Source organism: Lissotriton vulgaris, chromosome 6, assembly GCF_964263255.1.
Source record: "Lissotriton vulgaris chromosome 6, aLisVul1.2, whole genome shotgun sequence".
Taxonomy (NCBI): domain Eukaryota; kingdom Metazoa; phylum Chordata; class Amphibia; order Caudata; family Salamandridae; genus Lissotriton; species Lissotriton vulgaris.
Window position 1 is genome coordinate 1,108,696,232 of NC_141694.1, and position 23,473 is coordinate 1,108,719,704.

Below are 23,473 nucleotides of genomic sequence, written 5' to 3' on the forward strand. Positions count from 1 at the left end.
ATTAGTACACTGATATTTCCTCTCATGTCTTAATATATGTGTGACTGACAATTCTGCTACAAATACTGCCTAACAAGCTGAAACTGCTCACAGGGTATTTCCGGTGCTCTAATTTACAGTGAAACATGAATTAAAATTTGAACAAAAGATGTTTTACTGGACGGGAGAGAGTTTGTGTACTTACGAGGAGGTCTGACCCTATATATTCAAACACTAGGCCCATAGCTTGCGCATCTACAGGTGCACACTGAGGGCTTCATCTGAGTTGAGATCATCAATGGCTTCCGCTTAAAATTGCCGATTTCGTTAATCATACACTCTTTTATTTCAATTTCAAAGTCTGCCCCAATGGGCGTGGCTGTATGCACAGCCTCCTGGATCTTGTAGTGATGACAGTTTTACTCCAGTGAGTCGCAATCTGCAAAAATTAACATCCCAGTGGGTTAGGTGCTGCGTCTTGCTACTTTCCTCCGATGTCTCTCTCAACTGCTTTCATGGATTGCGACTTTGAAATTGAAATAAAAGAGTGTATGATTAACGAAATCGGCAATTTTAAGCGGAAGCCATTGATGAAGGGAAAGAATCCCGAAACCGGTCTGGCAAAGCAGCTGACAGATGTATGCGGTCCTGCGCCCCTCTGAATGCAACAGCTTTTAATAAAGTGGATCATTTACAAACTTACCTCGTGGCTGATTCCTCAAGGGCAAAACCTTTGTGTGTTCATGTATGGCGGCTGTGCTCGGTCGCGGAAGAAGCCTGCCGCGCTGCGGACCTGTAACGACACCACTCCGGTGCAGTTACCTTTGGGGAGGTTCGTTTCCATGAAAGCAGTTGAGAGAGACATCGGAGGAAAGTAGCAAGACGCAGCACCTAACCCACTGGGATGTTAATTTTTGCAGATTGCGACTCACTGGAGTAAAACTGTCATCACTACAAGATCCAGGAGGCTGTGCATACAGCCACGCCCATTGGGGCAGACTTTGAAATTGAAATAAAAGAGTGTATGATTAACGAAATCGGCAATTTTAAGCGGAAGCCATTGATGAAGGGAAAGAATCCCGAAACCGGTCTGGCAAAGCAGCTGACAGATGTATGCGGTCCTGCGCCCCTCTGAATGCAACAGCTTTTAATAAAGTGGATCATTTACAAACTTACCTCGTGGCTGATTCCTCAAGGGCAAAACCTTTGTGTGTTCATGTATGGCGGCTGTGCTCGGTCGCGGAAGAAGCCTGCCGCGCTGCGGACCTGTAACGACACCACTCCGGTGCAGTTACCTTTGGGGAGGTTCGTTTCCATGAAAGCAGTTGAGAGAGACATCGGAGGAAAGTAGCAAGACGCAGCACCTAACCCACTGGGATGTTAATTTTTGCAGATTGCGACTCACTGGAGTAAAACTGTCATCACTACAAGATCCAGGAGGCTGTGCATACAGCCACGCCCATTGGGGCAGACTTTGAAATTGAAATAAAAGAGTGTATGATTAACGAAATCGGCAATTTTAAGCGGAAGCCATTGATGAAGGGAAAGAATCCCGAAACCGGTCTGGCAAAGCAGCTGACAGATGTATGCGGTCCTGCGCCCCTCTGAATGCAACAGCTTTTAATAAAGTGGATCATTTACAAACTTACCTCGTGGCTGATTCCTCAAGGGCAAAACCTTTGTGTGTGTATATATATATATATATATATATATATATATATATATATATATATATATACATACATACATACATACACACCCACATTATCATGTGTATATATATATATATATATATATATATATATATATATATATATATATATATATATGTACACACACACACACACACACATGCATACATATACATATATGCACACATACGCTTGTTATGTACGTGAACGTTTAAAAGACACTAATAAAAGCAAAGCTAAAAAGCCACCTAATTACAAACAGAATTGATTTAACTTAAACTTGGGCGAGACCTATTGCATTTTCAATGCTTGTTGTGGAGTGGGATGACAGTTGCTGACTGCTAAGATCTATGGATGTGATCATTAGGGACAATAGCACTGAATACTTTATGTTAAACTTTGGTCTGAGATGGGGGAACAGCTGAAGATTGGGAATCTTTCAAGTGGTGTTAGAGTCCAGGAATACCAGGGTGTTTGTAGTATGCGCATTCACCTTGAGGGGTTTCTTTCGACTATTGACAGATAACCGATGTTGTTAGCCTACTTAATGGTGATCACCTTTATCAACCTAGGAAAGAACAAGCATTCACAATGCAACGGTCTAGTTTTCGGAAAAGTTAGAGCTATTGGCATTGTAAATGACGAACTTTTTATTTATGTGTTGGTTTTGAAAACAGATAAATAAATGGCATTGTCATTTACAATCCCAATAGCTTAATATCTCACAAATACGAGACCTATTGCATTTGCACCCACACACAGAGCCACATACAAACACTCAGAGCCACACACACACACACACACAGAGCCACACACACACAGAGCCACACACACAGAGCCACACACACAGAGCCACACACACAGAGCCCCACACACACACACAGAGCCACACACACACACAGAGCCCCACACACACACAGAGAGCCCCACACACACAGAGCCACACACACACACACAGAGCCACACACAGAGCCACACGCACACACAGAGCCACACGCACACAGAGCCACACACACGCACACAGAGCCATACACACACACACACAGAGCCATACACACACACACACAGAGCCATACACACACACACACAGAGCCATACACACACACACACAGAGCCATACACACACACACAGAGCCATACACACACACACACACACACAGAGCCATACACACACACGGAGCCATACACACACACAGGAAGACTCGCGGCTAAATAAAATCTAGCTCTCCTACGCTCAACACAGACCTACTTCATTCCCTAAAAAAAAAAAACGAAATAAACGTTAGTAAGTGAGATCTGGGTATGGTGTGCAAGTCGCTGGCATAAATACAGACAGAGCCGTCTCAGCCTTTCACCCAGACGTGGTCCGTTGATAAAATCTATGCCTAATTTGTAAATAATTAGATGCCAGTTTAACGTGTCCGTCAAAGTAACGGCGGTGTGGCAGTGACTGGGGGTACCTCAAAGAAAAACCATACGTTGGCCCCTGAGAACTACGCTGATGATTCAAACACTTACGAATTACGTTACCCGCACATTACTTATCTGGCATGCAAAACTCTAAAATACCCATTACTGCGGATTCAACCTGCGTGCAGCGTGTCTACTAGTTAGTGCGGAAGGCAGTAAATCAGGTTAGTGTGTTTGTAGCTTTAGATCACGTGTTATGCAAATCTCCCCGTTGGTTACATGTTGTTTAAGTAATTCACTACAAGAAAACGATCAAAGCATCATTGCACGTAGCACATAAAACCGGTTTAGGATAACATTAAATAAAAAAATAAACTTAACAAAAAGGAAACAAAGTCGACAACAACAACAACAATAAAACTCCCCTTGATGGGACCGCTGTCCGAAGTCTCATTGAGCAGCACCACCATCTCGGCCCGGACCACAGCCACCTGTGGCTGTGGGAAGCCGGCCGGGGGCTCCTCTGTGCATTAACCGGTTCTTGTTCTGTACTCTGCTTCTTGTCGGGAAGGCTGGAGCAGGCCCCTTGTGAAGCTGGCTAGAGCCGGTCCCAGTGGCCGGGGTCCGACCATCCTCGCCATCGCTGTCCCCCATGAAGCTCTCCAGCCTGCGGGAGAAGGGGCCGGCATTGGGAGCTGTCCGCGCCCGGGGCTCCTAGGGGGCGAGTGACTCAGAGCCCGCTAGCCCGGGGAAGGAACTGCCTGGGCTCAAGTCAGGCTCACGGCCCGGGGAGGGAGACTTACTTTCGGAAAGACTCTAACGCCCCCCCCCCTCCCCCCCTCCTGGAGCATCAGCCTGCCTTTCTCGTGTGTGGGGGATGCCCTCCCGATATCTGCCCGCACCGCTCTTGGAATGCAATGGGTTACTGGGGGCTGGAGTCGCGCAGCCCCCTCCTACACCCCGAGAATATCGGCATCCCGTGATACGTCGTTTTCAGGCAGGGAGCAGAGGCCCTCTGCCCTCGCGAGGCTTTGTTTCATGAGGTCAGAAAGCTCGAGGAGCATTGCACCGTGTCGTTCACCGCACAACTGATCACACAGGAATAAGCCACCAAGGGAAGCAAGTGTCACGGGTCACAGAAACCATTCGTAGCCAGCCAGCCTGGTGCAGTGTACCACAGGCGGCCCAGAGTGTTGATAGAGTGGAAGTCATGGCTCACCATTGCCTTCCTAATAGGGGCTGCTATCTGTCTGGCCTGGCACTGGTATGTGGAACACTAATACTTAAATTCTGTTACCTTTTATCAGCAGGTTCGACATCTGCCTCGTGACATGAGCCAAGCCACGACCTACATTCAGAGTAGGAAGTTTCCTGGTTTGATCGGGTGCTTTGCTGTTGGCAGCATCAGATGAATGCCGGCTTTGGCTGCTTTCTGGGCACCTGCATTATTAACACTATCCCTGCTGATGATATCCTTCTCCTGTGATGGGCCATAATAAAAACGGGTGTGGTCATGACGAGCTGGAGCAATAAACAATATCCCAACAGGCTATATTCAATAGGCAATTACATATGTATGCAAAAATCATTACACGAACAGAAATAAAGGAGACAACTATTCACTTTGTCTTGTGTAGTTACTTAAAATGTACTTAGAAGACAATAATAAGCAGGGTCATGTTCATACAGTTGGAGCAGCACTGTAGTAGACAAATCATATGACAACCAAAGTTATACTTGGTGCCCAAAGGTGTATAAGTGACAATAGTGACGCAAGTGGTGAGAAGGACAGCGTGAACGGCGCTATGTGAGCATAAGTGGAGATATATCAGTGGGTGGCTGGGTGAAGGGAACAGATCAAGTGACTTAGGTGTTCAATTCACGATTAAGCAACAACCACAGTAGAGCGTTTCGATCCTCGATTGTTTGGGATCATCATCAGGACTTGGTTGTCTTGAGTAGTGGTGCTGAGTGGTGGTGAAAGGAGGATATGCCGCGATGGGTACCTGGGGAGAGGCAACCGTACAACGCGTCATGCAGAACAGATGTGGATCTACGGTGAGGATCCGCGAAGGGGGAGATGGTCTTCCTGGCCGGATCTGAATCGGCCCAACGCGAGCGCAAGGGTCAGGCGCCGGGTTATCAGGGGGATCGGGTTGATCGTGCGACTTACAGGACCTGGGTAAATCGAGGTCCCTGTCGGAGTAAATCCATTAGGTGCTGAACTCGTCATGAGCATCGAAGGGGTTAATGTTTTCTGCAGTGCCGGAATGCAACAACCCACAAAACAACTCTGCATATTTTATGTGCAAGTTCCATTTGCGTGGGAACATGAAGGTAGAAATGGCAAAACAACCCAGTCCTTTGCAGACTGGGGGGCGTGTTTTTCTTTCTCCCCTCTTCTCCATTGTCTGGAATGTAAACAACGGGCGTGTTTTTGACTGTTGTTTACATTCCAGCCAATGGAGAAGGGGGGAGAAAAAAACTAAAAAACACGCCCTCCAATCCGAAAAGGACGGGGCTTAGATCCAAAGAATGACGTCACTGAGACCTCTTCTCCAATGGAGAAGAGGTCTCAGTGACGTCATTCTTCTCCAATGGAGAAGAGGGGCGGGCTTAACCTCGCTACTCAGAGTCAATAAATCTCGCCAGCGAGACTGCGCATGTGCGCAACCTACGGTAGCCGAGACCTAAAAAGGGTAGGTGGATACGATGGGTTCTGAGCCTGTGACCATGGTATCAAGCAATGGCTCAATTAATTGACAGAGGAATCCCTCCCCTACTAAATGCTATAATTCTGACAAATTAAAACAATCTTTGATACCACTATATATTTCACTACCAAAAAAAAAACAAGTTTAAGTGGAGACCTGGTTGGTCGAGTACCTTTATCATGTTGCTCTACCAATAGGTCTATTAGCAATTTATTGATTTTTCAGGGCTGGCACAGAGTGGGGTCTAAGAATTGCCCACATAGGGACCTGCTGTGCAAGGTCAACACTGGATACGTTGGCCATGCTACGACACGTTCGCAGCACTGTGACAGTATATAAAGAGTTCAGAGTTTTCATCTTAGTAGTATGTAAGGTACATCGATTTGTCCCCTGCCCTGAGATGCAAACTACGTGTATAGCTGGTGTCCTGACTATTAATCTGGTCCTACTGTCACACTTATCTAAGCGGGTTCACTAGGGCCTAGACAGGTCCCCGACTATGAGAGTTCATGAATCTGTCCTGTGACCTAATGGGGTGAACCAAGCCAGGGCTAAAAAAAAATCATAAAATTGCACTAGACCTGCAGGTCTAGTAACGTGAACCATCTGCTCAACCTAACTGAAATGCACTTGACCTCTTACTCTGAAAGCTGGGCAAATGTGACAAGTTAACGAGATTTAAAAGCATTTAAATCTTGCTACCTTGTCACATTTGCTCTGCTTTCAGAAGCAGAGGTCAAGTGTCAGTTTGTCTTCCTACTAGCCAGAAAGGGTGAGTAGGGCCTAAAAATAGCTCGTCCTTATTGAATCTGACTCGCAAATTTCTGGATTTTTCGAGCCCTACAAGTGTTTCCTTATTATAGGCAGAGAATACATGTCCCTCTCTTAAATATAGTGCTTAAAGTAGTGGTGGCTACGAAAACAAATGATGGACGGAATGCTGAATAAATCATAAATTCACCCTCAGTCAAGAGATCTGGGTTAAATCCATCGTTCTTTTGCTCACCATGCCACCCCAGTTTAGACCCAGCCATATGTAAATCAGTCTTCACCGTGTGCCTCATGGGAACAGTCCAGACCAAACTGCCAAGCCAGGTCCTCCCTGGACCGAAACAAGCATCCTGGGACAGGTGTCTGGGTATTACCCTTCATCAGCCAGGCTAGCTTGATTCCAGTGGCACAGTGAGCAAGGGACCCAAGTCTGGGCATACCCATCCCACTTAGCGCAAAAAAGTGCTACGCAAACAAATGATGGACAGAATGCTGACGAAATCATACATTCACCCCCAGTCAAGAGATCTTGGTTAAAACTATTGTTCTTTTGCTCATCACTGTTCCCATTGGGTGCAGGGTCAAGACTGATTTGCATATGGCTGGGATGGCATGGAGAGCAAAAAAACGATGGATTTAGGCCCAGATCCCTGTACTGGGGTGAATGTATGACATTGTTCTGTCCATCAATTGTTCTTTTTGTAAAGTGGCGGTGGCAGCATACTGTGTTTTAGAAAGATCTGTAATGACCAGACCTTTTTATCAGGGTCACTGGGAATGAGGTCTACTGTTGCACTGGTGTAAAGTTCTTCTATTATGGATTATCCTAGAGCCTTGCATTGGCATCCCATGAGTATGATGTGGTGCATTCAACGCATGTGTGGTGATAAGCTCTGTATATGAGAGAGCCTGAGTAATGAGGGTCAGTGGGATCCAGTTTGGTTTCCCTTGGCCTGCCACAGCACAAGATGAAGGGTGAGGCCTATGTTTCCAGAGAGTGCAAGTGTATTGCCTGAATTTCTGTAGCAGGAGACTGGTGAACAGACACTGAAGTAAGAAGGATGGGGCTGGGCTACCTTTAAAGATGGCTTGAGGTATTTTGTTAACCCAGAGCTGCTGATTAATCTTCTTGAGCACTGCCATTTGTTGAATGAAAGGAATGAGGGGTGGAATTGAAGTCTCTTTTGTATACAGTGACGAAGTTTCTAGGTGAGACCTGCCTCTTTGTTACTCCTTCTGTTGGGCTGATGACAGCCAAGTGCAGAAACCCAACACCTCATTGTGCAGGTGTTGAGATTATTCCAGGTTAGAGATCAGTCCGAAGCTACTTGCTGTTTAGACGTATCACTCTACACAAAGACTGTCTGGAGAGCAGCATGAGCGGGACCCTGGAAAGAAGAAGTACCCCAAACTGGTTCTTCAGTTTGAAACAGTAGATCCACAGCATAGTCTAGAAGTTGGATATAAAAGTGGGACCTAAACCATCCCACTTATTCCAGTTCCAATTTCTTTTTGACTACGGAAGAGAGTGCTACGGAAGAGAGTGCTCCACAGAGTACTCTAAGTGCTGCTGTGTAACCAGGAATGGCATCTGCCTACCAGCCAGTCTCCCAGAGGAGGAAGAGCATCACCCGAAGTCTGTATTTTCTGCTGGTAGAGCTGAGGAGGTGTCTAGGGCACCCAAATGCCTGCCTGCCTCTCTGTTGAGCAAGGGAAGGAGTGTGTCTGGTTGTGCAGGAGGAGAGACTGCCCATAAGGCCCTGCATATCCCCAGTGGAATAGGGACATGCAGTGATAGCCGACTGCCCAAAAGCAAGTTGGGAGAGATCCGTCTGACATGGCACTCCTAGTCTCTTACACCGGTTTCTGTTAGCAACTGATAGAGTATCAAGTCCAGAGAGGGTAGCTACAACAGAGTGATCATTATAGCCTCAGATGAGGGCTGCAAATGAGAGATCTTCCTAGCTCCAGACAGAGGGTATAACTTCTCTCCTCATCAGAGGCATGGCTGCAACTGCCATGATCAGCGTAGACCTCGATGGGGGCTGCAACTGCTATGGTCATCTTAGGCTCAGGTGGGGCTACAACTACCAGTCTGATAAGGGCTGCAACTGCCGGGGCCACTGCTTGTTTGAGTGGGGCTGCAATACTCATCAGACTAGGCAGGGATGCATCACAAAAAAGCAACTGCATCTGCACCAGATTCATTATTTACCCAATTACAAAGGGGGACCCAGGAGATGCTACTACTGCTCGAACAGCCAGGTCTTGAGTAGTCTTCTGAAAGTTAGCAGGTCCTGGGTCTGCTGTAGGAGGATGGGGAGGGAGTTCCAGGTCTTGGCGGAAAGGTGAGAGAACGATCTGCCGCCGGCTGTCGTTTTTCAGATGCTGGGGGCGATGGCGAGGTAGGTGGACCGGAGCTGGGGGTGTAGAAGCAGAGTAGTCTGTTGAGGTATGCCAATCCAGTGTTGTGGAGTGCCTGTGTGCGTGAGTGAGGAGCTTGAAGGTGATCTTTTTGTTGACGGGAAGGAAGCCAGTGCACCTCACTCAGGTAGGGTGTGATGTGGCTGCGGCGAGGGATGTCGAGGATCAAGCATGGAGAGGCATTCTGTATGCGTTGTAGTCGCTTCAGGAGTTTGGCCGAGGCTCCTGTGTAGAGGGCGTTTACGTAGTCCAGCCTGCTGCTGACAAGGGCCTGGGTGACCGTTCTTCTTGTTTCGGTGGGGATACACCTGTAGATCTTGCGGAGGGTGTTGAAGCAGGATGATGAGACCGCGTTGACCTGTTTTGTCATGGAGAGAGTAGAGTCGAGGATGAACCCCAGGTTGCGTGCATGGTAGGTAGGTGTTGGACCTGTTCCCAGTGCAGTCGGCCACCAGGAGTCATCTCAGGCCGAGGGGGTGGAGCCGAGGATGAGGACTTCTGGCTTGTCAGAGTTCAGCTACAGGCGGCTGTTCTTCATCCACTCGGTGACTGCTTTCATTCCTTCGTGGAGGATGGTTTTAGCGGTGAGGGAGTCATTGGTGAGGGAGTGGATCAGTTGGGTGTCGTCGGCATAGGAGAGGAGGTTCAGGTCGTTCAGGTGGGCGAGCGGTGCCATGTAGATGTTGAACAATGTCGGTCTGAGGGATGAGCCCTAGGGTACGCCTCAGATGATCTCAGTGGCTTCGGAGCGGAAAGGGGGAGGCGGACGCTCTGGGTTCTGCTGGAGAGGAAGGAGGTGGTCCAATCCAGAGCTTTGTCTTGGATCCCGGCATCTTGGAGGCGAGTGCGTAGGGTGCGGTGGCAGATAGTGTCGAAGGCAGCCGACAGGTCCAGGAGGATGAGAGCTGCGTTTCGCTGTTGTCCAGCATGGCCCTGATGTCATCGGTGGCAGCAATGAGGGCGGTTTCGGTGCTGTGGTTGCTGCGGAACCCGGACTAGGACGGGTCTAGGATGCTGTTCTCCTCGAGGTAGCGTGTCAGTTGTGTGTTGACGGTCTTCTCTATGACCTTCGCCGTGAATGGGAGCAGGGAGATGGGTCGGAAGTTCTTGAGGTCCTTCGGATCAGCCTTGGGTTTTTTGAGTAAAGAGTTGATCTCTGCGTGCTTCCAGCTCTCCAGGAAGGTTGCTGTCTCGAAGGAGATGGGGTGCGATGGTGGCGCTTGCTTCGTTGAAGATGTGGTGTGGGCATGGGTCTGACAGAGAGCCGGAGTGGATGGTGTTCATGACTTTGATGGTGTCGTCCTCGTTTATGTTGGTCCAGGAGAGCAGGGGATCGGTGCGGATGGTGGCCGTGGGGTGGGAGATCTCAGCGGCGTCGAGGCAGTCATGGCAATAAAGCCGCCATGGATGTCTGCGATCTTTTGATGGAAGAAGGTGGCAAGGGATTCGCACAAGTCTTGCGAAGGTGGTATGTCGTTGGTGTTGGAGCTGGGGTTGGAGAGTTCCTTCATGATGTTGAAGAGCTCTTTGCTGTTGTGTGCGTTGTTGTCTGGGTGGTCTTTGAAAGAGACCCTTTTGGCTGAACTGATGAGGTGATGGTGTCTGCTGGTGGCGTTTTTGTGGGCTGTGTAACTGTCCGGTGTCTGTTCCCGGTGCCATTTCTTTTCTAGTATTCGGCAGGTTTGCTCGGAGGTCTAGAGGTCCTCTGTGAACCAGCTGCCTTTCTTGTTGGTTTTTCTGTTGGAGGGTTTCTTAATCGGGCGGGAGTATTGGCGCAGTCGCGAACCACTGTCTGAGGTTGCGGGCAGCGGTGTTGGGGTTGGTGGGGTCGGCGGGTGGGCTCCGTGCGAGGGTTGTGGTTAGTTGGTCTTTGGTGACTTTTCTCCAGCAGCAACGGGGGATCGGTTGGGTGCGCTGGTGTGTTTCTGGAAAGTGAAGTGGATGCAGCGATGGTCGGTCCAGTGTAGTTCGGTGGTGTGGCTGAAGGAGACGTGGGAGCTTGCGGAGAAGATGCGGTCAAGCGTGGGGCCGGCTGGGTGGGTGTTGTGACGAGCTGTCTGAGTTAGAGACTACAAGGTTGTCAATCAAGGTGGTGGAGTTGGTGTTGTTCTCGAGGTGGAAGTTCAGGTCCCCGAGGAGGATGTAATCTGTGGAGGCGAGGGCGTGCATACTGACGAATTTGGCGATGGCGACGCTGAACTGTGGCCGTGGACCGGGGGCTCTGTAGATAAGGGTTCCTCCGAGGGTGGTGTTGGGATCAGTGTGGATTTGGAAGTGCAGGTGTTCAGCGGTGCTGAGGGTGTTCGTTGGTGCTGGTCGAGACTCTGAGAGTGTTCCTGTGGACGATGGCGATTCCTCTTCCAGTTCCGTTGGTACGGTCCCTGCGGGTGATCTTGTAGCCTTCAGGAATGGCTATGGTGATGTCAGGAGCCGAGGAGTGGTTCATCCAGGTCTCAGTTAGGAAGGCGATGTCTCAGGAGGTAGAGTTGAGTAGGTACCAGGAGTTCGACGGTGTGTTTGCGGGTGGAGTAGAATGCATCTGGGGTGGTTGCGTTCTTTCCTGGTGGGTGGATTGGAGGATCGGATGCTGGTGAAGCTGCAACTCCGGCAGGAGAAGAATCCTTGGGTGCGCTTCAGGGCGGCCAGGAAACAGGTGTGAGATTGTCCGGTGTTGAGTGCGAGGAGGGTGCTGGCATTGTGGTGGATACGGACAATGTGGCGATTGCAGGGGCCAGGGGTTCTGGTGCTGGGCGTGGTCCAGGCGCGAACGTGCTTGCCTTAAAGCAAGGCCGCCATATAGGGAGAGGTGGGAGGGAGGAGCAGCTGGGAGCGGGCGGTGAATGGGGCACAGGGGGGCAGGATAGGCACTGGCGGAAAAAACTAGCGGGCGAAACAGAAGGCGAGAAATCAAAAACAAAAACAGAATTAAGGGGGCAACAGTTAACAGAAGCAAATACAGTGACAGATAACAATACAATAAAAATACAGGAGAGGCACAACAAGTGAGAGGGAGGGTCAGTGAGCTAACAACAGCAGCGGTAAACTTACAACAGCAGCAGGCTGAAGCACGCACACACAGGTGGTGCTGTGCGGCGTGGGGAGCGGCCTACCCTGAAAACAGGGTCAATGGTCTCTCTCCTCACCGCGCAGCGGCCGCTATATAAGGGGAGGTGGGAGGGAGGAGCAGCGGGGTGGCGAATGGGCGCACAGGCCTCAGGGGAGAAAGAGGTGGGAAAAACAAGCGGGCGAAATAGAAGGTGAAAAATCAAAAACAGAATTAAGGGGCAACAGTTAACATAAGCAAACACAGTGACAGAGATCAATACAATAAAAATACAGAAGAGGCACAAGTGAGAGGGAGGATCAGCGAGCTAACAACAGCAGCGTTGAACTTACAGCAGCAGCGGGCTGAAGCACGCACACAAAGGTGATGCTGTGCGGCGTGGGGAGCGGCCTACCCTTAAAACATATGAACACAATATCCGTAAAGTCAAAGTTACCATTTCAAAACGGTTTTTAGACCTATTCACATTGAACAGAATTTCTTTAAAACTGACTCTGAAGCCATTCACTGACATTCACATGCCAACCTTTGTCTGTAGCCCACTCCGTTTACTTCTTCAAGGTTCTCCAAGAAGCAATCTCCTGGAGCCAAGCCTGTGTTACACCACAGCAGAGACAGGAGAATGTTAAATGAGAGTAGTTGATTTCATTTTATTTTAGACTTTGGAGTTTTGTACTGCTGGCTGTGAAAAAGGCATCTACAACTAATAAAATGTAAAGAATAAAGACATAATTATCAACATTCAAAATAGGTTTCCCTCAATTAAAACGTCACTCCTATATTAGGTATCTGCCTCTCTCGCTGTGACTGTGACATGATCGGGTCCGGAAACAGCAGAATTTTGACGAAGGAGGTAAAATTAGAAATACAACACGCAGTCTTGCGGGGAACTCGCTGTGGCTCGTTGAGCTTCGACGCACAAACAGATCATGCATGCGCTCACGGACTCACCCAGTACCTGCAGGTGTGGCTGAGGGGGAACCTAGTTGGACTCCAGAAACATCTACTTACTCCCCTTCTTAATAGCAAGGGCCATTACCGCCAATGTCTCCAGTCCAAAAGCAGAGTCCTAAAACGAGAGCCAAGGACTGTGAAAAGAAGCCCCAACTAAACCAACCCACATAACGATAGAAGTTGACTATGCTAATGGACACTCACAAAACAAAGGGTCACAAAGATTAGGGACGCGTAATGTGATATTAGGAAGAGCAAAGCGTCGAATAAGCTGACATTAACCCCACCTCGTCAGTCAGACAAGCTAGATTTAAAGTTAGGAGAGGCAGTTGACATTGCGGACTATAAAAGTGGTGTTTTAAGATATAATGTGACTACACCCAAACTTCTTAATGCAAGTAACCCCCGTGTAGCATCAGTTAAAGAAAACACAGTACCGCCTCCCCTCCACCATGGAAACTAACCAAATGAGTCAATTTGGAGTGCATTACGGAAAATAAAGTGCTCACACGGGGTGGGTGTTGGTGAGTGTCGGCGCATGCGTCTTTGTGCTGCAGCCTGATCCTATTTCATTTTCTGCTCTGTGTGACTGGCTGCCAAGCGCCATTACGCTGCTGGAGGCGGATAGCGGTCTGAAATCATGTCGCGCTACGGCGGGCGATACCAAGGGGGTAAGTGAACTCACAAACGAGAGCCAGAGCATCAGCCCGGGGTAAGCGAACTGACAAAAGAGAGCGAGGCTGGCAACTCCACACCAGTTTGAATGCTGCAGCAGACTCGCTACAGTTGGTGTCGCGGTGACGCTCACAGCGTAGGAGCACTAGACGTTTTAATAAGTTCATTTTGATTAGCTTGTTTCTCGGGTAGAAACCGTCGGTAGTGGTTCGACACTCGCTTCTTTTTACGGCTACTACCCCGAATTCGTTTTGTTGCAGTAAACTGCGTGCCTCCCCTCCTCGCTCTCAAAATGGATGCCGAGCAAACGGCACTGGCGCGAGCGCTGCGCTTCAGAATCTCGCGTGCTGAGCTGCGACCCTCGGTGAAATGCCCAGGCCCGGATGTGCTGAGAAACCACTTTGCCCTAATCCAAACTAGAAGCTTAAAAATCTCAAAGCTGGTGAGACGGGGGTTGTGACGCAGCCCCGAGAAGGCTTAACCGCCGCATTGCAGCCATCCTCCAAATGTAACCATGGCGTGACTTGCTTGGGGAGCGCGAGAGTAAACTGCAAACCGTGTGTAGATCACAAACAAGTTTTAGAATAGGACATATTACCAACGAGAAAGTAGAAACATTATCATGAAAACCAGCGTCGTTTATTGTATGTACACGTGTAGTTATTTACAAAATACCCAGTAGATAGTTTAAAAGTTTCGGCTAGTTACCACTTTACGCCACATTACTCGGGGGGGGCACCACCACATTACTCGGGGGGGGGGCATGTAATAAAATGGATGAAGCAGAAGATTTAGGTAAGAGGATTTATTCTTCATAAAGATGACTCCACCCGTCATGGACGTCTGGTCTCCGTGAAGCCGGTGGTTACAATGGCAAACGGAAAGACTCAGCCGTCCATGCGCGAGGGAAGTAATTCAAAATACAACAGGAGTATACACGGCCGTGGCTCGTGTATACATGTACTTAAAAGTAAACACACTAGGCTCGGGCTTTGGCTCGTGAGGTGGACAGGGATCGAACCCACGAGCCAAACCCACGAGAAGACGGCAACGCGAGCGGAGTCCGCCATTACACCACCTTCCCCCTTACAACAGCCAAAAACAATGGAAAGAGGAAACATGTGCAGAAAAATGGATCTAAATACAGGAAATATAAATGCTTAAAATTTAATGAACTCGTTATATCTCTCAGGGACCCTGATGTGTCTGCCGAAAGAAGAAACTTTTGTGTGAGTAGGGACATCCTGAGTAACAACAACGTTTGGAGGATCCCGAGAAGTCTCCCCTGAAGACTGCTCTGAAGACTGAGGGGCTTGTTGGAAGGAATGGCTAGGAACGCCAGAAACAGGAGGGGTACTCATCCAAAAACTCCAATCCAAATTACCGGAGTTGCCATCATGTTTCTTTCCTTTGATAATCTCTGCTTGGTGATCAGAGACTTTCACAAGCTGGCGTTTGTTCCACCAACCCTTTTTCCCCAAAAAGGCTGCCCCCTTACTCACTTTAATTACCTGGATGGGTGCAAAATATTTTGAGCGTCCTTTGACCACCCTACCTGGATTCTTGATTAAAACCCAATCACCAACTAGCAGGTCCACCAATTTACCATCTGAGGTACCATCAAACTGTAATTTCATTTGGCTCTGTTTTTCCAGAACAGATTTTCTAACAGAATCCAAATCAATGGATTTACCAGCGGAGTCCTGATGCAGCCAGGAAGGAAATAGGACTGAACGATTCTCTCTACCTCTCAGTAAGGAAAACGGGGAGACTCCAGTCACGCAATGAGGGGAAGTATTATAGTGCCATACTTTTTGTTTTAAAAATTCAACCACATTGTAACCACAAGAGATCGCTGTCTGAACACCTTCTTTGATCACTTTATTCCCCCTCTCGACAAGACCATTCGAAGCTGGTGAATAAAGGGATACTTTGAGTTGTTTGATGTCTAATTGTTTCAAAAACTTGGACATTTTATCCGAAACGAAATGAGTTCCGTTGTCTGTGACAACGAACTTGGGAGAACCTTCCAAATCAAACACCTTCTTGAGAAAGGTTATTGTGGAATCTGTATCAGGGGTCTTAACGAAATCAAAGTACATCCACTTTGAAAAATAGTCCACCAAAAGAATAATGTACTTATTCTCTTGCTGGAGAATGGAATAAGGTCCCGAAAAGTCTACCCCGACTTTTTCCCAGGGAGAGCTAGGAAAATCCGTGGGGTGTAGGGGAACTTTCAGTGTGCGCCAATGTTTATCGGATAATAAACACTCCGGGCACGAGTCAATCAAATTTTTAACTTGGACATCAATTGAGGGCCACCAATAGTGTTGCTTAATGCGCATAGAGGTTTTAGTTGACCCCAGATGTCCTTGATGAGCCTTATTAATAATAGACTCCCTCAGTTTAAAAGGAGGGACAAATTTCTCACCTCTTCGTACTACATTGTTCTCAACGGATAGTTCCTCAGAAATTTGAGCAAAACTGCGTAGATCGCCATTCAGACTTCTTGGTTCAGGCCAACACCGTGTAGTAAATTCTATCACCTTTAACAACACATTATCTGAAGCAGTGGCTTCCTTCCAATCGCCTTCAGAAATCACGTCACTAATCTCATCTACAGCATCCACAAAGGTAACACATTCGACGTCCTCTACAAGAAAATCCTCCTCATCGTCCTTCTCCATAGCCATTCTAGATAGGCAATCAGCCCGAAAATTCTTGCCACCAACTATATGCTTAACAGAAAAATTGAACTCTTGTAATTTAGAGACTAACCTCATCAGACGAGCTGACATAGACGCTGAACTGGGTTTGTCAAAAATGTAAATTAGTGGCTTGTGATCAGTGACCAATTCAAATTTCCTCCCCCAAATGTACATTTTAAACTTGTGGACCGCCCAAGCGCAAGCTAAGGCTTCCCTTTCAATAGTGCTGTACCTCTGTTCGAACTCTTTAAGTGCTCTAGACGCAAACGCCACAGTTTGTTCCTGACCATTCACCTTTTGTGTAAGGATTGCCCCTAGACCAGAGATACTCGCATCTACCGTGATAACTGAAATGGCATCTTCTCTGAAGGCATGTATGGCTTTAGCAGAAACAATCATCTTCTTGATCTCACAAAAAACCTTGTCCAACTCTTGCGTCCAAATGAAACTAGACCCTTTCCTCAAAAGTTTTCTCAAAGGTTCCACTATTTGGGAATACGACTGGACAAACCTTGCATAATATTCTGCAAGTCCTAGGAAGGATCGCAAAGCATCCTTATCAGGAGGAGGCTTTGCGTCTTCTATGGCTCTAACGACTGAAAATTTGGGAGTGATACCTTGGTCCGATACTGTATGCCCTAGATAATCAATCTTGTTAACAGCAAACTTACATTTGTCTGCGCGAACAGTCATGTTTCTTGACATTAAAATTGAAAGTACATTCCTAAGAATAACATCGTGTTCGTTTAATGATTTGGCAAAAATCAGGATGTCATCAAGGTATGCCTGCACACCCGCTATGCCTTGAAACATCACATCCATCAGTTTCTGGAAAACACTTCCAGCAGACGCTAACCCAAAGGGGAGGCGAAGGAATTTAAAAGCTCCGAAAGGAGTAATAAAAGAGGTAAGTTCTTGAGATTCCTTCGCTAAAGACACCTGATGGTACGCTGACCTCAGATCGATCAAGGAGAACCATTTAGCGTCGCCTATGTTAGCCAGAAGCTCATGGATTCTTGGTAGTGGGTGGCAGTCCACAATAATGTTCTTATTTAATGAGCGTAAGTCCGCACATAATCTAATTTCCCCAGTCTTTTTGCGTGCGACTACAACTGGTGCGACCCATTGTGAAGAATTGATGGGGGAAATGATACCTTGTTTACACAAACCATCCAACATTATTTTTAATTCAGATCTGACACTCAGTGGGACAGCTCTAACTTTATGACTAACTGGTTGTGCCCCGGGTAACAGTCTGATCTTATGCTCAAATCCCTTGACACTCCCTACCGTTTCTATGAACACTGGTTTAAATTCTGCCAAAATTTCCTGAATCTTTGTGTTATGATCATCAATTACAGCAACAGGTGAATTAGTTTTAAAAGTAGGTAACTTTCCAACTTTAATGGGGTTCTCATCACCTGGAACTAAATAAAGACCCATCAAAGCTAAGTCTTTCCAGCCCACGATGTCTTTGCCTTTTTCTGCTACATAAATTTTAGTGACGGTTTCCCTCCCCAAGCATTGGACTAATCCTTCAAAATATCCTAGCATGTTAATATTCTTTTCCCCAAATGCTAGTGGATTAACATCAGATTCAATCAATTCGACTCTTTTGTCCCATTTATCGTAAAAAGTTGAATCTCTAAGGATAGTGTATGGGGAGCCTGAATCCGCCATGACTTGAAGGTGTACATTATCAATAATAGCTGCACATAGTGGACCCTTAATAGAATCAATGTCACCATTAGCATCAAGAGTTACAATAATGTTTTTAAAAGATTCAGTACATGTATCAAAGTCCACCATATTAACATTGGAGGGTTTCTTCGCGAATCTGCAAACCCCCTGAAAATGTCCAATTTTTTTACAAATAGAACACCGCTTTTTGAGAGCAGGGCAATTTGGGGCGTTCCCAATGTGATCCTTTGAACCGCACCTATAACAAAAGTAAGTTTTTTTCCTTTGGTTAAATTTATTAGGTTGAACTCTGCCTTTATTAGCAATGGCGCAGAGTGTTTCACCTTCATCAGAGTCATAGCAGTCTATAGCATTAATGCCTTGTTTAGGTTGTTCCATAACAACTTTGCTGGTTAATGTTGACCGTTCAATGCTAAGAGCCAGGTCTATGACTTCACTTAAAGAAGGATTCTTGCATCCCAAAATTCTTTGTTTAATCTTTCTTGATGCACAATTAAAAACAAACTGGTCTCTAATAAATTTATCAGGAGAAGGTTCGAAATTGCAAGTAATTGCTAAAACTCTGAGTGCAGCGATGTACTCTTCCACCTTCTCATCATCCTTTTGTTTCCTGGCATAGAAGTTGTGTCTCTCTAACATAATGTTAGGTTCATCACAAAATTGTTTTTTTAACCTTGCAATAGCTTCAATGTAAACGTTCCAAAGATTATCCCCACTTTCATCTAGGGAAATGGGTGGTGCAATAGGAACGATACTTTTAAATATTCGTTGACCAGCTTGCCCTAGACAACCAAAAAGAATAGCGAACTTTCTTTTATCAGAATAATCAGCAGCATCTATAGCCACTAAATGGTTCTCAAATAACCCAAACCACTCAGACCAAATTATGTCTGGAGTGCCAGGTTTGTCTAAGAACGGTGGGGGTTGAGTAATCTGGTGCCACTGATTGTTAGCCATGTTGGTTGCTTATGATAAAGTGAAAAGGTTAACAACTCTGACAGAAATATAGGTATTTAAGTAATACTAAAGCTTAGCAAAGAAGATTAAAACCTTAAACACGAACGTTTTGTTGTAAATATGCAACTTTAAACATGAATGCTTTGCTGTAGTTATGCGATTTCTGAGATGAAAAAGCGTGCGTATCGCTGTGGTACGCGGTGCACAACTGTGTGATTAAATGCTGAGAGCGTATGTGTCGTTGTTGTAAGACACAATAGTTAAATGAGTAATAAACAACGTGCGTATCGTTGAAGACGACACGCAATGAAAATATTTAATTCCATCAATAACGTGCGTGTCGTTGGGTGAGATACGTGAAGATTAACTGTTTGAGTAATTAAATGTTAAAATCGTTGAATGTCGAAAGCGTGCGTGTCGCTGTAGTGACACGCAATGTTTTCGATGACAACGAGCGTATCGTTAGGGTTGCGCTCAATAAATAACAACTTTCAGCCAACACAGTACCTTGTCGTGTCTTCAGTTTTCTCGCCGATACCTCAATAAAGTTGTTGTTTTAGAAACATCCAATGAGGCTCGTGATTGTAATCCAATAGGAGTCGCTTATAGACGAAATTAGGAAAGGCGACTCCGTTGATTGGTAGTTTCATTCGACCAATGACATCACACGAAAATTGACGAAGTGCTGAATCCGAAAGAAAAGGTCAGCGTGGGTGGGGTGGAGTCTCCCGATCGTCGCCAAAATATGTAATAAAATGGATGAAGCAGAAGATTTAGGTAAGAGGATTTATTCTTCATAAAGATGACTCCACCCGTCATGGACGTCTGGTCTCCGTGAAGCCGGTGGTTACAATGGCAAACGGAAAGACTCAGCCGTCCATGCGCGAGGGAAGTAATTCAAAATACAACAGGAGTATACACGGCCGTGGCTCGTGTATACATGTACTTAAAAGTAAACACACTAGGCTCGGGCTTTGGCTCGTGAGGTGGACAGGGATCGAACCCACGAGCCAAACCCACGAGAAGACGGCAACGCGAGCGGAGTCCGCCATTACAGGGCACCACCACATTACTCGGGGGCACCACCACATCAGTCTGGAACACCACTCGGGGGGGGGGGGGCACCACCACATTACTGGGGGGGGGGGCACCACCACATTACTCGGGGGGGGGGGCACCACCACATTACTGGGGGGGGCACCACCACATTACTCGGGGGGGGGGGGCACCACCACATTACTCGGGGGGGGGGGGCACCACCACATTACTTGGGGGCCACCACCACATTACTCGGGGGGGGGGGGCACCACCACATTACTCTGCACCACCATATTACTCTGCACCACCACATTACTCTGGGGGGCACCACCACATTACTCGGGGGGGGGGGGCACCACCACATTACTCGGGGGGGGCACCACCACATTACTCGGGGGAGGGGGGCACCACCACATTACTCTGCACCACCACATTACTCTGCACCACCACATTACTCTGGGGGGCACCACCACATTACTCTGGGGGGCACCACCACATTACTCGGGGGGGGGGGCACCACCACATTACTCGGGGGGGCACCACCACATTACTCGGGGGCACCACCACATTACTCTGGAACACCACTCGGGGGGGCACCACCCCCATCGCTCGGGGGCACCACCCCCATGCCACTCTGGGATACCCCCACACCACTCTGGGGCACCCCCACACCGCTCTGGGGCACCCCCACACCTCTCTGGGGCACCCCCACACCACACCGCTCTGGGGCACCCCCACACCACACCACTCGGGGGGCACCCCCACATCACTCGGGGACACTACCACATCACTCGGGGACACCACCACATCACTCGGGGACACCACCACATCACTTGGGGGCACCACCACATCACTCGGGGACACCACCACATTGCTCGGGGACATCACTCTGGGGCACCACCCCATCACTCTGGGGCACCCCCACGCCACTCTGGGGCACCCCCACGCCACTCTGGGGCACCCCCACGCCACTCGGGGGCACCACCACATCACTCGGGGGCACCACCACATCACTCGGGGGCACCACCACATCACTCGGGGGCACCACCACATCACTCTGGAACACCACTCGAGGACACCCCAACATCATCACTCAGCACCACAACAGCACTGTCCTTGCTTGCTACCAACAAGCATTGCCATAGCCAATAGGACTCGCATTAGGAAAGTATAAGCTATTGGCTTGGTGAAGAACATGCTATTTATATATTTTCAAAGCCAACACATATTAAAAAAAAATTGTAATTTACAATACCAATAGCTCACACTTTCCTAATGCGAGATCTATTGCATTGCAAATGCTTGTTCTTTGAGGTGTCTGATAGATCCTAGAACTTACTCCAAGCTCGCTATGTTTTATGGGAATAAAGATGCGAGCGCTAGGTTTATGGAAAGGCAACGGACGAGTAATAGTTAAGTTATTCAGTTTTGTCACTGAGCAGACACTTCATGCAGGGCCTGCGCTTTGGGTCTCCTAGAGGTGATGAGCTTTTTTTTTAGCAGTTCGTTGATGTTTTGATAATCAAATTAGTGGTATTCCTCATCCCAGTGGCTTTAATCTGAAATTGGGATCTCTTTCTTGTAATGTATCAGTTGTGTTCCTCTGCCAGTGAGCCTTTGATTTTCTGCAATTAACCTGCATATAAACTGTTTCTGTGTGACTGTGTTGCTTTACCCTAACGCAGGAGGTAAGGCTATACCTGTTGGGATGTGTGTACAGTTCTAGTAAGTTCGGTCGAAATATGTTAGGCACTTGCATTAACCCGGTTACCATTTTAGGTCTCGCTTGACAATGCAGGTGTCATTAGAACTTGTTATTCACTGCGGAAAGAGCTTCAAGAAGTACTGCACACGGCTCTAGAGCGTCCACATATTGGTGGGCTGTAATGCATGTTTTGATTGGGCGGAAATTGTGCGCTTACACTGAAAGTGCTTTAAAGAGCCTTGTGCAATCATTTATCAAATCTACCCCTAGCTATTGAGTTACAGCTTGACCTCTAGGTCCAACGGATGCCACAGCAAAGTTGTAGGCAGGGCCACTAAAATTATGGTATTTTGGGGCTGTGGCGTTTTTCGCATAGTTATGAATTTGCCATCAAATCCATCATCTGCGTCATAACCTGCTAATTTTAAATACAAAAAAATGCGTCTACTGCTAACTAATCAAGAGATACTAATAAACAGCAACAACACACACTGCTGCACAGTGAATGGTCCTGTGCAAAGGTCGGCAGCCCACTTTAGTAGTTCACGAACTTCACGGTGAGAGACACAGTTATTCCCTTTCACACAAAGCCCACCATCCCACAAAATAGTACTTGCATGCCAAGGACTACAAAAGCAACATGCGTCTTTTGAGACCAGTACAAATTTCTGCTTTAAGCCTTAAACTCTTTTGCTTGATGATCCAAAAGCGCCCCACCAAAGTTATGCACATACTATGACCAAAAAAAGCATTGACAAAACTAGCAGGCAACGCCAGACCTGTTGTGTTTGGCAGTGCATATGTATTACCTTAGGGTCACAGGGCAGTAAGTGTATGGGCAGTGTAAAGTGTTACAAGGGTAACTGATTGTTGAGCAGTCCTACTTCTACTTTTTTCGTAGCACGCATTTGGGTAGATGTATACAGACTTTGGGCTAAAGCTTATCATACGTGCTGTTACAAGGAACAGTAGAACTAAGACCTAATTGGCACAATCTGTGCATGTCTCCCATGAAGTGGGTGTATTGGTGACTGGCTGGTTCAGGGTGGTATGGCAATTGCTTTTTAAAATTGGGACTGGTTAAGGAATTCAGTAATTCCGCACCACCTAAAATGGCGCAACCTGAGGTGGCACTTACAACCTGAGATCTGAAGGTCACAAACTTGTTTAAAAACTACCCATAAACTATTATTCTCCTATTGGATCATTGAGTCTGTATGAAACCTCGGACCCTTCCACTCAGCGTTTTACTGGAAGCATTCCAAACAAACATTACCTGTATGTAGGTGGATGGAGATAGTGGCCAACATCTGTGATTCTTAAACAGTGAAGTGAGTTGGACATGCACTTAGAAAAGAGTATTTGTGTGTCAAATGATTTCCACTGAGTACACAAACTAATACAATAATGACGTGACAGTCCTATCTGTTGCATGGGTCTGTTGTCCGAAGAAAAGGGTTTGGGAGCACTCGCCTGTAAATCCTTCTGTGGGACTGAGATTTCCTTTCCTTCTGCGAGAGAGAAAAAAGACAAATACCAGGTTTAAACAAGCATTAGAAATGCAATAGGTCTCGCAGCATTAGAGTTAGTGCTTTTAGAATTGTTTATGGGTTTTTTTGTAAATCTTTAGCATGAGGTTGAGGGTGAGTGAGGGTGAGGGGTTGAGGGTGGGTGAGGGGTTG

The 23,473-nt window shown here is 47.3% G+C and overlaps 2 protein-coding genes across 5 annotated transcripts in view; one reads left to right on the forward strand and one right to left on the reverse strand.

Annotated features, from left to right (window-relative positions):
- GEMIN6 (gem nuclear organelle associated protein 6) overlaps nucleotides 1–13,126 on the reverse strand; it is an 87,090-nt gene extending 73,964 nt beyond the window's left edge. Inside the window, exons 1-2 of one of the 4 annotated variants that reach the window (XM_086927183.1) lie at nucleotides 13,012–13,125; nucleotides 4,378–4,560 (exon numbers count right to left, since the gene is read on the reverse strand). The gene's annotated coding sequence lies outside the window, so the exon portion shown is untranslated. Of the gene's footprint in view, nucleotides 1–4,377; nucleotides 4,561–13,004 lie in introns of all 4 variants that reach the window. The other 3 variants (XM_086927182.1, XM_086927184.1, XM_086927181.1) reach the window with 3 other exon arrangements.
- Nucleotides 13,127–13,529: 403 nt separating this feature from the next.
- Nucleotides 13,530–23,473, forward strand: part of LOC147708496 (serine/arginine-rich splicing factor 7-like) — a 54,649-nt gene continuing 44,705 nt past the window's right edge. The window contains exon 1 of the mRNA XM_086927185.1: nucleotides 13,530–13,678. Coding sequence (XP_086783311.1) covers nucleotides 13,648–13,678 — 31 coding nt within the window. The 5' untranslated portion in view covers nucleotides 13,530–13,647. The remainder of the gene's footprint in view (nucleotides 13,679–23,473) is intronic.